The sequence below is a fragment of the Sarcophilus harrisii genome, chromosome 2, assembly GCF_902635505.1.
Source record: "Sarcophilus harrisii chromosome 2, mSarHar1.11, whole genome shotgun sequence".
In the NCBI taxonomy this organism is placed as follows: domain Eukaryota; kingdom Metazoa; phylum Chordata; class Mammalia; order Dasyuromorphia; family Dasyuridae; genus Sarcophilus; species Sarcophilus harrisii.
The window spans coordinates 495370808-495384432 of NC_045427.1; the positions used below are offsets into that span (position 1 = coordinate 495370808).

Consider the following 13625-nt stretch of genomic DNA (forward strand, 5'->3'; position numbering starts at 1 on the left):
ATCTTGTCTCTGTTCCCCAGGAACATTTTTGAAAGGCATAATGAATGTCATGTTGAATTGGTCATAGCAAACTGGAATTGGGAAGGCCTGGATTCAAATTATGCCTCAGATACTTGTTAGCCATGTTACCTTGCACAAGTTACTTAATTTGTCAAACTGTGAAAATTTAACAATCTGCTTTCATGAACTGACTTTATTATGTTCCTGAGTGGTGGTGGCAGTGGTGGGCTATATAGCAACTATATGTGACAGCTCAGATGTGTGGTTATATGTGTTTAAACTAAGGAGATAGCAGTGAAAATGGAAAGAAAGACAGCAAGTTGTGAATAAGGAGTGGAGTTTTCTAAGAGATGTAGCTATGAGAACCAAGAGCTGGGGTGGGGAACATGTTCCATCCATCAATTGAAAGTGGAAGCGGGGACTGAGGTATGGAATGGTATGAAATCTTTGAAGTGAGAAGCTAAGAATATTGAGACCTGAAAAACTCAGAATATAGTCTAATACCTCGGTTTTATCATCTTCTCTTTTTCAAATTAGATGGGGATATGACCAAAGTAGGGGAATGAAAACTGAAGAGGGTGAAAAGGAACAGTTACTCCATTTTGCCTTTTCCAGGTCCCAATCAATCTTGGGAAATAAAAGTAGAGGATTCTTTCTTCTTTCTTCCTTCTTTCTTCCTCCTCCTCCTTTCTTTTCTTTTCCTTCTCCTCTTCCTCATTCTCTTCTTCCTCTTCCTCCTTCTCAAAATACTCTTCCAGCTAAGCAGTTAGATGGTGCAATGGATAGAGTGATATATTTGGACTAACGAAAGCCTGAATTTGAGACCTGTCTCAGATACTTCCTATTGTGTGACCTTAGGAAGTTACTTAACCACTATCTGATTCAGTTTCCTTAACTGTAACACGAGAATAATGGTGCCTGTCTACTGTTGTGAGGGTCAAATGAAATATTTGTACTTGATACCTATAGGCATTTAATGAATATTTCTTTCCTTCCTTCCATGCTCTATCAGAAGTCAATACCTGATTTTGTGAGAGTAAACTAGGATTACAGAATGTATCACAAAACCTGATAGAGAGAAACCAGGTTGGCTGGGTCCTCCCAAATATGTGTGGAAGTGTTCAGAGATCCAATATGACATTATTATGGGGGACCACAAGCTCCCTTCACTCCTAGTTTTAGAAAGGATCATGAACCAATCTGGAATTTGATTTCTGGCATAAATCTACTTTTATGAACAGAATGCTATTACTAAAGGCCAATTTGCTTTCATGACTAGGACAGATTTTATCTCTTATCCTAAACTTATTTTTTACTTTAATCTTTTTTTTTTGGGGGGGGGAGGGGACAGGGTTTTTAGAATAGCAGATCACAGAAATGCTATAAATATTTTACCTAGATTTCAGCAAAGCATTTGATAAAGTCTCTCACATTTTCCTTATGGAAGATTGACTAATCTTCAGAAGTGGAGGAACTCCTCTGATTGGTTAAGGACAATGTCCATCAACCACTAGTCCTTTGTCAGTAGCTTTCCACAGGATATCAACCACTGCAGCAGGCTTTTGGGGGCTGTTCACAGACATAAGACTTTTTCATTAACATCTTGGATCTTCCACTTGTTAGAAATGTTCTAGGAGGAGAACTTGTCTACATTAGAGTAAGGAAGCAGTGGTTTTTCCAAGCATAGTTTGCTCAAAATACATTCATAGGAATGTGGGGAAGCAGTGGAACTGTGTGTGGAGGAAGATTGTGCTAAAACAGTAAATTCCCCAAACAAGTTAATATAAATCTTTATAACAGGCCTAATATAGTATAATTCTATCCTCTAGATCAAATATAAATAATATAATCATCAATACATTGTGGGTTAATTATATGTAACTTTTATTGATTATTAATTTTATTATTATATTTATTGCTTATTAATTGTAACTTTTATTCTTGCAGCACTAAGTCAAATTTAAGTCTATTCTATGTTCACTAATATAATCACTGATATCATTAAATCACAATGAATTGAGTATATACTGATTAAGTTAAATAGGGGTATTAAAATTATTTTCATGCAAATTGGAAGGAGATGGACTACTAGATCACAGTTCAGTTTGGTGAATTTGGGGACTGGGAGAATGACTAGAGCCTCTTTCAGCCTTGGTTTTCTTATCTCTAAAGTGAAGCTAATAATAACACCTACTTCACAGAATAGTTGTAAGATCTAAAAAGAGAATATATACTGTAAACATTAAAGTACTATTCAAATGCTCACTATTATTAGGATTATTTACTCTTTATTTAATGGCTTTTGGGGGCATAGGTCTATTGAAATATAGCTGGGTCAAAAGGTATGCAGTGTTTCATGAGATAAAGAATTTTAGTAGATTACAAACTTAATAATGTAAGATCTGCATTATTAGAGAAACAAAGATGTCAGAATACAGAAAGTGATAGTAGGTGGCCCTGATTAGGTCACATCTGGCCCATTATGTTCAGTCCTGAGCATGTCATTTTGAGAAGGAGAGTCAAAGAGCATCTTGGAGGAGGTCCAGTTTGTGAGAAGCAATATGAAATGAGCATTGGGTTAAGGAGTTAGGAATTTTAGCCCAGAGGAGAGATTTAAGAGGGAAATAATAATTCTTTAGTGTGTCATATAGAAGAGAGATTTAACATCAGTTCATATAAGTCTCTCCAGGCCTCCCTCAAATCATCCTGCTGATTATTTCTTATAGAACAATAATGATTTCCTATTTCTGCTCATTTCACTCAGCCTCTGTTTATGTAAGTTTCTCTATGATTGAAACAATCAGCAGGCTGATTTCAGAGAAGCCTGGAGAGACTTACATGAATGGAGGCTGACTTACATAAACAGAGGCTGAGTGAAATGAGCAGAACCAGGAGATCATTGTACACAGCAACAATAAGATTATACAATGATCAATTATGATAGATATGGCTCTTTTCTTTTTTTCTTTTTTCTTTTTTTAAATTTTTAATAGCTTTTTATTTACAAGTTATATGCATGGGTAATTTTACAGCTAACCTTTTGTTCCAATTTTTCCCTTCCTTCTCCCCACCCCCTCCCCTAGATGGCAGGATGACCAATACATGTTAAATATATTAAAGTATAAATTAAATACAAAATAAGTATACATGTCCAAACCGTTATTTTGCTGTACAAAAAGAATCAAACTCTGAAATATTGTACAATTAGCCTGTGAAGGAAATCAAAAAATGCAGGCGGGAAAAAATATAGAAATTGGGAATTCAATGCAATGGTTCTTAGTCATCTCCCAGAGTTCTTTCGCTGGGTGTAGCTACTTCAGTTCATTACTGCTCCATTAGAACTGATTTGGTTCATCTCATTGCTGAAGAGAGGATATGGCTCTTTTCAACAGTGAAATGATAGAGGCCAGTTCCAATGATCTTGTGATAAAGAGAGCCATCTATAATCAAAGAGAGCACTGTGAGAATTGAGTGTGGATTATAACATAGCATTTTCATTCTTTTTGTTGTTTGCATTTTATTTTCTTTCTCATTTTTTTACTTTTTGATTTGATTTTTCTTGTGTGACGAGATAATTATATAAATGTATGCATATATTGGATTTAACATAGTTTCCCCCCCCATGTCTAACATATATTAGATTATTTGCCATTTAGAAGAGGAGATGGTGGAAAGGAAGGGAGGATTGAAATACAAGGTTTTGCAAGGGTTAATGTTGAGAAATCATCCATAAATATGTTTTAAAAATAAAAGGTTTCAATAAAAAAGAAATAAAGAAAGAAATTCCCCTTTCTGTGGGAAACCTTGTTCTACCTGGGCAGAACAAAGGCAAGCACTTGTTCAACCTGTGTAACCATATTCTGTTAATCTATTACTTGTTCCCAGAATGGTCCAATCTCACCCAATTGTACTACCATCATTTGTCTCTGTTAGCATGCCTCTGCTTTGATATTTCCCCGCCCCGAAAGCTGCAAGAATAAAGAATGCCTTGGTTAACTGGGGGAAAAAAAGAGCAATTTATTAATTCTTCAACAATGGTGAAAGATGACAATCTAGGACCAAGAGCAGGATTCTAGTTATATCAAAAGGAGCTGGAATAACGGGCTTTTAGATTTAGATTTAGAAAGATTGTCTTGGAGATGATCAACTTGCAACCTTTTGTTTTCAAAGATGAAGGTTCAGAAAGTCTTAGTGGCAAAAATTGCAAAGCTAGAGTATGAATCTTGATCTTACTCCAAATCCAATGCTTTTCACATACTTACTTATTGATAATACTTATTAAACATCTATTATCCACAAAATACTGTGCTAGATTGTGTGAGAAATGCTGAAAAGTTGGGTTTCCACAGTGTTGCAATCTTTGAGGTAGGGTAGGATAGTGGCTTCCACTGACCAAGAGATTTTCAGAATGTGAGAAGTTAAGGAAGGTTAGGAATCACAGAACAATTAAGTGATCAAATAGAAGCCTTGAGCAAACAAGAAATTGGGGGGAGAGGGGGAGGTAGACACAGATGGATTCAACCAATCAGAAAGAGTCTTGTGGTTTTGAGAAAACCACAAATTTAAGATAATAATCCATCCAGCCCAAGCTAGTTGGGGTCAGTGGCCTAACTTGACCAAATCATTATTACACCTGCTTAATAGGCTAATTGAATATTAAACAACACACCCCAGAGGAAGAGTTTTCTGCCATTTTTGAACATGGGATGTATGATGGGGGGGAGGGGAGGAAGAATATATTTTATACATATTAAAGGAAAACATGTAGTGGGTGTCTCAGAAAGATTGTAACCGAGATGGATCAGACAAATACATTCTTTGAAGGGAAGAGCTTCATCACAGAGCAAGTATAAAGGTTCTCCCACTTCTGTACTCAATGTTCCCCCTTCCAGAAGAGGAGTGGGTCTGCTTCTGGCCACAAAAGTTAAGAGAATTCCTTAAGATTCTTCAATAAAATTTCCTTAATATCTGATTTTCAGTGTCAAGAGTGTTATTTCTAACAATTAGGAATACAAAAACCTTCTCTGGGTCCCTTCCCTCCTATGTGACTACCATATTTGGGCCACCTTTTCAGTCAAGTATAAGACCTCAATTCTACTCTTCGTGGGGGGGGGAGAGTAAGAGCAAGAGAACAAGGTAGCTTAAATTAAAGTATTTGTAAAGACTATTGAGAATGACTATATTAAAAGGGGGCTTTTTCATCAGATAACAAACGTAAAATAAGAAATAGTTCCAGATCCACTGCCAACTCTATTTCGCTAGCTCATTGGTCTAGCCAGACTTCAAGAGATGACTGTGATGAATTTTGTGACCAATCTCTCCTTCTCACCCAATTTTTCCTTTCAAATAATAACTCATACTTACTGGCTAAAAGCAGAATTAAAAACAAAGGTGAAGTCTTAAAAATCTCTTCTCTTCCAGACCCTCCATCTCTGTGACCACAGAAAATGATAGCCCGCTGCAGAACAATCCCAGTCTTTTTGGTGTTTTTAAGAATTTTGTGGCATGGCATAGGTCCTATTACCCTTTAACTTTCTGCTTGTTCTTCCGATCAGAGTTTCCCTAAAGTCTAAGCCATCTTACTCCTAAAATCAGTATTAACCCCTTTTTCTCAGGAAAGGAGTTTCTGCAGCCTGTTCCTTATGCTAAAAGGTAAAGGGAGCAGAACTGGCTAGAAATGAATTGGCGAAGTCTCCCAAATTTCAGAGGAATGGGCCCCGCAAACATTCCTATCTCTAGACCTTGAACACCACCACCGCCCTGTAGTCCTTTACTAAAGTATTAGGAAGGAAATTAACTTTGACCCCTAAATTCTGGACCCTGGCCCAAAGCTTAAAAATTCCTTTGGTAGTAGCCCGGGACCTTTCTTCCCCGTTTTAAAGTCTTTCCCTTCCTCCTCTTCCTCCCTTTCCCTTCCCCCACTTGCTTCACAGACTTCTGCAACCCTGGGGAGAGGAGAAAAGTTTATTTTTCTGTTCTCCAGGAGCCTGAGCCGGGAAGGCTGGGGACCTGGAATAGTAGAGGGTGGGCGGTGGAGGGGAGGGCATAGGGGCGGGGTTGAAAGTTTGGAGCTGGTCCCACCCCCCAGCCCCAGCCCCAGCCCCAGGGCAGAAAGAAAGTGCAGCTTGAGCCGGAAAGCTTAGCTAGTTGGGGTCTGGGGCCCTGGGAGGGCGGGATCCGGCGTCGAGGCTGGTGGGTCGAAAAGGAACTGGGTTGCTAGGGTCCTGGGAGAGCTCTGAGGGGGCAAAGGCAGAGACAGGGACTGGGAACCAGAGCCCTGGAGGGGGGGGATCTGAACCTACGTTTGATGGGTTCTGAAGAAAAAGGGGCGGCTGGGGCCTCATGAGAGCACTGATCAGAGCAGGAGTAAGAATAGGGACTGGTACCGGAGCTCTGGGTAGCGGAGATCCTTATCCAATAATTTGGTGGGACTTGGAGGAAGCGGAGTTGCTGGGGCCTAGGAAGAGCACTAAACGGGGCAGGGGCTGGCAGCTATTGGGACAGGAGCAGGAGCACTGGGGAGGCGGCGCGGTTGGAGTTGAGTTTAGGGGTTTGGGGAGTTGCGCGCGGTATAAGGGGTAACCTATCACCTTCTTCTGCCCGCTTCCGACCCCGGGGACCGGTTGTCTCTCTCTCTCGCTCCTAGGATCGGCCGCGCAGCCATGCGGGGCCGGGAGCCCCCAGGACGCTTCACTGTACCGGCGGAGGCGGAGGACTCGGTGCTGGAGCTTCGGCCCCATGTGGAGCGCATCTTTAGGGTGCAACTCAGTGTCCTCGGGGAGCCGGAACCTGGGGCCCCCAGCATTTGGTTGCAGCTGGAGGGCCCTCAGGAGAACGTGGGTAGAGCCAAGGTAAACTCTGCGTCCCTCCTCTAAGACTTCTATTTCCCCCCCTCCTCCCCTCGCTTAATATCCCTCGCCTAACCCAGATTCCCTCTTTGTGCTGGAGGGATGATCTCAAACTTCTGAGTTAGCGGGAGACTCCAAGGAGTTGTCCAATTCATTCTCCAATCTGGTTTGGCTGACGCCTCATCAAAATCTGGCCGAGGCCCTCCAAGGTAGTGTATCGTTTTTAGTTTTCCCAAAGACCGAGCGACCCCTCAGCCTCCCTTTTTCCTGCCCCACCCTCCTCTCTTGCGTGTGCCCTCACACGTCCATCCCCTCCTCTCCTGTAATGTGAGAACTCGACTGGGCTATAACATTGTGTGTGTATGGCTTGGGGATAGGCCTATCTTTTGAGCCAGAATTTGGGGTGTCTGTCTTCCGAGGGACCTTAAACCTTGTTCTTATGGCACTGTCCTGTGATTTAAGAGCCATACTTTTCTGTGATCTGTGTCCCTTGTTATCCGCTATCAAAGCCAAGCTAGAAATCTTGTTTCCATGCCTCCCAGGACTCAGACTTATCCCATTTTTTAAGTTTTAAAACTTGGAAGCAGAATTTGAACTGGAAGGGACCTTAGAAATTATTTAACTCAATCCCTGGCTTTTGTGTAACATGAGAACATGACAGCCAAAAGGTTGAGGCATAAAAAGGCTGGAGGACATGTGTGTTTTGCTAAAGAAATACAGTAAGTAGCACAGTTAGAACTAGAGCCCAGGTCTCTTCATTCCCAACCTGTTTTTAAACCTTATGGTGACTCGTTGCTACTACGGTCCCTAGGGGACTAAAGGAATAAGAATATATTGGAGGGTGGGGAGAAGTAAGGAGGAAGGAGCTCTAGAAGGCTTCTGTGGAGTTTGGGGTGGGTGGAGATTGAGGAGGAAACTGTAAGCTGCCAGGATGAAAGAGCCTGCTGTCTGTGGCTGGAAGTTTGACAGACCAGGTCACAGTGAGTCTCTTTTTTGGTTCTGGCTGGCTTTCCCCACAAGCCTTCCTTTGGACTCAGCTTGCAAGCTCTGCCCATTCCTCTTGTTGCACCCTATAACTATACTCTATCCTTCACTCCCATCTTTACTGAAACCTCTCTTTCTCTAAAGGTGATGTCTTCCTACTATCATATCTTCTGGGTTAGATTTGCTACTCACTCTTTCTCTGTTGCTCCTCATCCCTCCTCTTCCCCACTTTCGCCCCTCCTCCCTTTCCCAGCTGTGTCTTTACCAAACTGTCCAAATGGGCCATCGGCCATGGAGGAGGCCCAGCTACATAACAGATGCGTTTGGATCTTCAACTAAGTTTGTTTAATCACCTCTGTTTTCTAAGTTTTCTAGCATTCAGGGGTGGCTACACACAATATAAGGGGAAGTGACTCATTTAATAAGTAGTTTTTTAGAAACAATATTTTATTGATGTTATTTTTTATTACATTGTTGTCACTTTTCTTCTCCTTCAGAGACCCTTTCTGCACCCCAGTTAGGATCATATTTTGTAATAAATAAGTACAGTTAAGCTAAACATTGACCAACGTCTGAAAATGTATGCTTTATTCTACACTTATAGTCCAGCCTCACTCTGCTGAGAAGTGGGAGGCCTTCCCCCAGTCCTCAGAGGTAATGATTACTTACAGTATTGATCAGTTTTGTAATTTTTCAGTGGTGTTTTCTCTAACATTGATCATTGCCCAAATTGTTCTCTTGTTTCTGTTTAGTTTGTTCTATATTGGTTCATAGGAGTCTTCTTAAGTCTTTCTGAATTCTTTATATTTATAGATTCTTAGGATACAATGTTTCTTCACCTTCATATACTACAAACTGTTGTAACATAATAGCTTTCAGAACTGAGATTCCAGTGGAAGGATTGGGTCAGTAAGTAGTCACTATACTTCCAGCCTGGGCAACGTAGGGAGACTTAATCTCCAAAATTAAAAAAAAAAAAAAAGATTTATAAGGTACTCCTAGGTACTATTGAGTAACTCCTACCCCTATCCTCAAGTCTTTCCTTCTAACCAAAGTAATATTGCTTTTATTTTTATAGGACAGTACCTCTCTTTTGGAGGCTATGTCTAATAAAACACTCTATATCTACCTCTCTTTCCCATTCTTTTTAGTTCCTTGGAGACCATTACTACTTGAAGAATTAACTCCTCAGGGCCCTCTTTTTCTTTCAACTCTGTTCTTCTCTTATATACAATCAATCAACAAGTGTTTATCAAACACCTATTATGTGCCAGGTACTTCCATAAATTCTAGGGACAGAAAAAGAATGAAATACACATAGGTACACATATTTCCATATTTGTGAATATCCATAACCCATTGGGAAGCATGGGATTATAGGAGGTTTAAAGTAGAAATAAAGGACAGCTGAGATATTTTTGACAATATCTTTTATTCTCTTACTGAAAAGAGCAAGCAGAGAGAATTGTGGGGGATAAGAATGTAACATGACATAAATGCTATTTTTATTTCCATTTTGGAGACAAAGAAATTGATACTGAAAGAGGTTAAATAAATTGTCCAGGGTCATACAAAAAGTAAATATCTGAGGCTGGATTTGAACTCAGGTCTTCATTACTTCTAACTTCTGTTATCATCCAACTGCTTATGATCTTAGGCAAATCAAATACCTTTTAGAGTCTCCAGTTTTTCTATTTGTAAAATGGAAGGGTTGGACTTGAAAGCTAACATAACATTCCTTTGAGTGTTTGAGTGTCTATAAAGTGAATAAATTTCCCAAGTATAATGATGGTGGTGCTATTAATTCTATTTTAAAATAAATCTTTTAAAATTTCAAATTAATTTTAAAATTTGTTAATAGAGAATGACAGAATCGAACATTATCTGTTTATAACACACACACACACACACACACACACACACACACACACATACACAGGAGGGAAGGAGGGAGGGTTGAATCAGTCAGAGAAGTCAATGAGATTGAAGTTAATAAGGGAGAAGACAAGGAATAGGAAGATTTGGGGTATATTTGAGTCTGAAAAGGTGGGTCCAAATGGCTTTCAAGTTCAGAGAACTGTGAAAAATCAGATGAGTTATAGGGTCATGTATATATATATATTCTTGTTAGATTTTCTGATTTTTACAAGAAAATCTTTCTAGATCTTTAGAGGATCTCCAAAATTTTTTTTGTACTAAGATTCTTAAAAGAATGAATACATTACTAAGAATATTATTCTTGGGCAGCAGGAAAAAACTTTAGGACAGTCTACCCTCTCTGTAGTGAATTAGTGAACAAAAAGAACTCAGTATTTTTCCTCCCTTCAGGAAAAAACTTGAAAACAGATTATTTCCCCCATCCCTTTTCTCTTCCAAGTGTCTTTTTATTTTGTTTTGTCTTAATTTTTTTTCACCTTTTTTTAGTGAATGGCTTAGAAGAAGCTGGTTTTCTGGAGGGGATGTTGTGAAGAAGGTATTTAGTAAATTTAAAGAACTATAGCAATATGATTTGTGTATTCTTATACTTCAAATAGATTGCAACCTTTTTTGAGGGTAAGATTTGTTTTTTTTCTTTTTCAAAAAATGTTAAAAATTAACATATTCAATGAAGGCAAAAAGGCAGTTCAGCGGAACTAATTAATTCATCAGTTGAGTCTTGAAACTTATGCAACATTCTGCATCTATAAACTTTCTTCTTTGTTGAGAAGGGAGGGAGGCATACTTTTTCATCTTGTCTTTGGGACTTGATTAAATTGTCCATTTACATTGTTGCAGTCTTCTTTCTCCACTTGATTTTGCTTACTTCATTTTGGATCAGTTCATGTAAGTCTTTTCTTTATTCATGACATTCCTTTTTCTTTTTTATAGCATAGTAATATTCCATTACATTCACATACTGCTGTTTATTTAGACATGCCCCTTGGTGGGCATCTACTTTGTTTCTAATTCTTTGCAACTGTAAATAAGTGCTTTTTTTCATAAATGTTGGTTTTATTTTTTTGTTTCAGATTTTAACATTTTACATATTTAATAGCTATTTGAATTGATTTGGATGAAAATATTTGCGGAAGGGAGAGAAAGATTATGAAGAGACACAGCTCAACTCTATAGTTGCCCTTCTAGCCAAAGGGGAATCATGGTAATAGCAGGTTGGTGAAGGAATGAAATGAGAGTGGGAAGGCATTGAAAGTACATTTCCCTACTTTCTTGTTTAGGAGGAGAGAATTGCCTCTTGACTAGTGCAAAGATAGCAGAGGGAAGCTGAAATTAGACTCTTATGAGCATCAGCTTAAGGCATGTGATGACATGATTTATGATCCCATCACTGAATTTACTAATTTAATTCACCAAACATGAATTAAGCAAATGATATGTATATAGCATTGTTCTAGGTTATAGGGGAGAAATAAAGCTTAGATCAAATATCATCTTCACCTAATGGAGTTCTAATAGGGGGATATGATAACACTAATATCTGTAATATGAAGTAAGTTTATCAGGGAAGTGTAACTAAGGTTTTAAATATAATTGAAGGGTATAGAGGAAATCAGATCATTATCAATTGGATTGCTTCATGGAGAGAAAGGGATTGCTTTTGATTTCGACATTAAAGGGTGGTTTAGAAATTTAGTACACTGAGGTGAGGAAGGGTATCATAGCAAATATAGGAAATAGGATGAGCAAAGTCAAAGAAGTGGGAAAGTCTGGAGCCTTACTTGGTGGGTGGTAACTAGTCTATTTTGACTAGAACAAGCAGAAGGGGGATATTGTATGATATAAGTATAGAAAAGGCTAGGTTGACTACATTAGAGAATCCTTGGATGCCAGTTCTGAGAAGTTTGAGTCAAGGTAAAAGAGAGCCATTGATGCCTAATATCTTTTCTATATTCTAGTCTTAAATTATCTCTTTCTTACTGAACACTTCCATTTTGATATCTTACTGGTAGGCATTTCAAACTCAATAAAATGGAATTCATTATTTCCTCCCAGAACATCCCTTTCCTAAATTTCCCTATTTCTTTTGAAGGTACCTTTATTCTTTCAGTTGCCAAATTTTTGGAATTATCCTTGATACTTTCCTTCTCACCCATCTATCTTTCACACAGCTACCAAATTGATAAGTTTAAGATAGTATAGTATATGGTTCTGGAGTTAAGAAGATCTGAGTTTAAATCCTAACATAGGGGTCATAATAATTCTTAATATGACTAGGGGTCATAAGAACTTCATGGTCATAGTATAAGACTGATAAAATAATAATGAGATAAAATCTGTAAAGCTTTTAGACCAATGTCTGGCAACTAGTAGATGTTTAATACAGTTTATTCCCTTTTCCCTAAATATCAGGCTTATTATGTCAGCCCCTTCTCCTTGGAAATTTTAGACTCGTAGGATGATAGCTTTATAGCTGGAAGAGATTTGAAATATTATTGAGAATGCCCTCTCTCATTTTATAGATGAATAAACGGAGGCCAAGAAAGACTGAGATACTTGTTCAGAATTACTCAGTGCATGTTTAAGGGAAGGTTTGAATTCAAGTCTTCTTGCTCTCAAACTCAATGTTCTATCTACTCCACCAAAACTCCTTCTCATCAGTGACTACTAGGTTAAAATACAGATTTTTCAGTCTGACATATAAAGCCACCCATAATCTGGCTTCCATTTACCTTTCTAATCTTGTTTCATATTCTTCCCCCTTCATGGACTTTCCACTCTTGTCAACTGGCTTGCTGATCAATGACATACATAGGACATTTTCTGCCACTGTCCCTGTGCACAAGTGGTCCCTCACACTTAGGATGTCTTTCCCCCTCATCTCTATCTTTTAGAATCTTGAACTTCCTTCAAAACATAGCTCAGACATCCTCTCATATCTGAAGTCTTTCCTTTTCTCTCCAGTTATTAGTTTCCTCCCTCTTGAGATCATTATTATTTATAATTTTCTACATGGTTATTGTTGATTTATGATTGTACCTGTTGTATCTCCTCAAGGAATATAAGCTCCTTGAAGGGCAATACAGCTTCATTTTTGTCCCTGTAGCTTCTGCTTATAACCAATGCTTTACAAAAAGTAGACATTCAAAGTTGAATTGAATTAAGAGTTGTTGAGCAAGAAGTGATAGGAACAGATCTCTGCATAAAGGAAGATAAGTCTGGGTGATGGTGTAGAGAACTTGGAGGCTCATTAGACAAAGTTGAATTGAGAGGTTTTGAGTAAGAAGTGATAGGAACAGATCTCTGCATAAAGGAAGATAAGTCTAGGTGGTGGTATGGAGAAGTTGGAGGCTCATTAGGAGGGTATTGGAAAAGTCCAACAGGAAGTGGGGCATTACTAGAGTGTAGCATTAGAAATCGAAAGAAGGGAAGATGTGGTGTAATAAAATGTTCAAAAGTAGACTCAAAGAACTTGGTAATTGGATGAGTTCAAAGACAAAAATGAGTCAAAGATAACACTTTCCTCTCCTTACCCCCAAACATGGGAGGAAAAGGGTTTATAGGGTTCTAATGAAAAAGTAGTGAAAACAGAAGAGAATATATTTAAGAAGAGATATATAATAAGCTCAGTTTTAAGATCTGTTGCATTTGATGTCCTAATAAGGCATTCAGGCTGATTGATAGGTCTTATAGGCAATTGGAGTACCAATCTAGAACTCGGGAGAAAGAGCAAGAGTAGATTGCAGATTTACAAGTCATCCACAACCAAAGTGGTCACAGATGAAAGTATGGGTCTGAATGAGGTTGTGGATAGAGCAAGAGAGAGGGACTGAGGACAGAATCTCAGGAAACATATAC

At 38.7% G+C, this 13625-nt stretch overlaps 1 protein-coding gene across 1 annotated transcript in view; it reads left to right on the forward strand.

The window, feature by feature from the left end:
- Nucleotides 1–6087: 6087 nt before the first annotated feature.
- NYNRIN (NYN domain and retroviral integrase containing) overlaps nucleotides 6088–13625 on the forward strand; it is a 36138-nt gene continuing 28600 nt past the window's right edge. Inside the window, exons 1-2 of the mRNA XM_003755904.3 lie at nucleotides 6088–6192; nucleotides 6647–6851. Coding sequence (XP_003755952.1) covers nucleotides 6663–6851 — 189 coding nt within the window. The 5' untranslated portion in view covers nucleotides 6088–6192; nucleotides 6647–6662. The remainder of the gene's footprint in view (nucleotides 6193–6646; nucleotides 6852–13625) is intronic.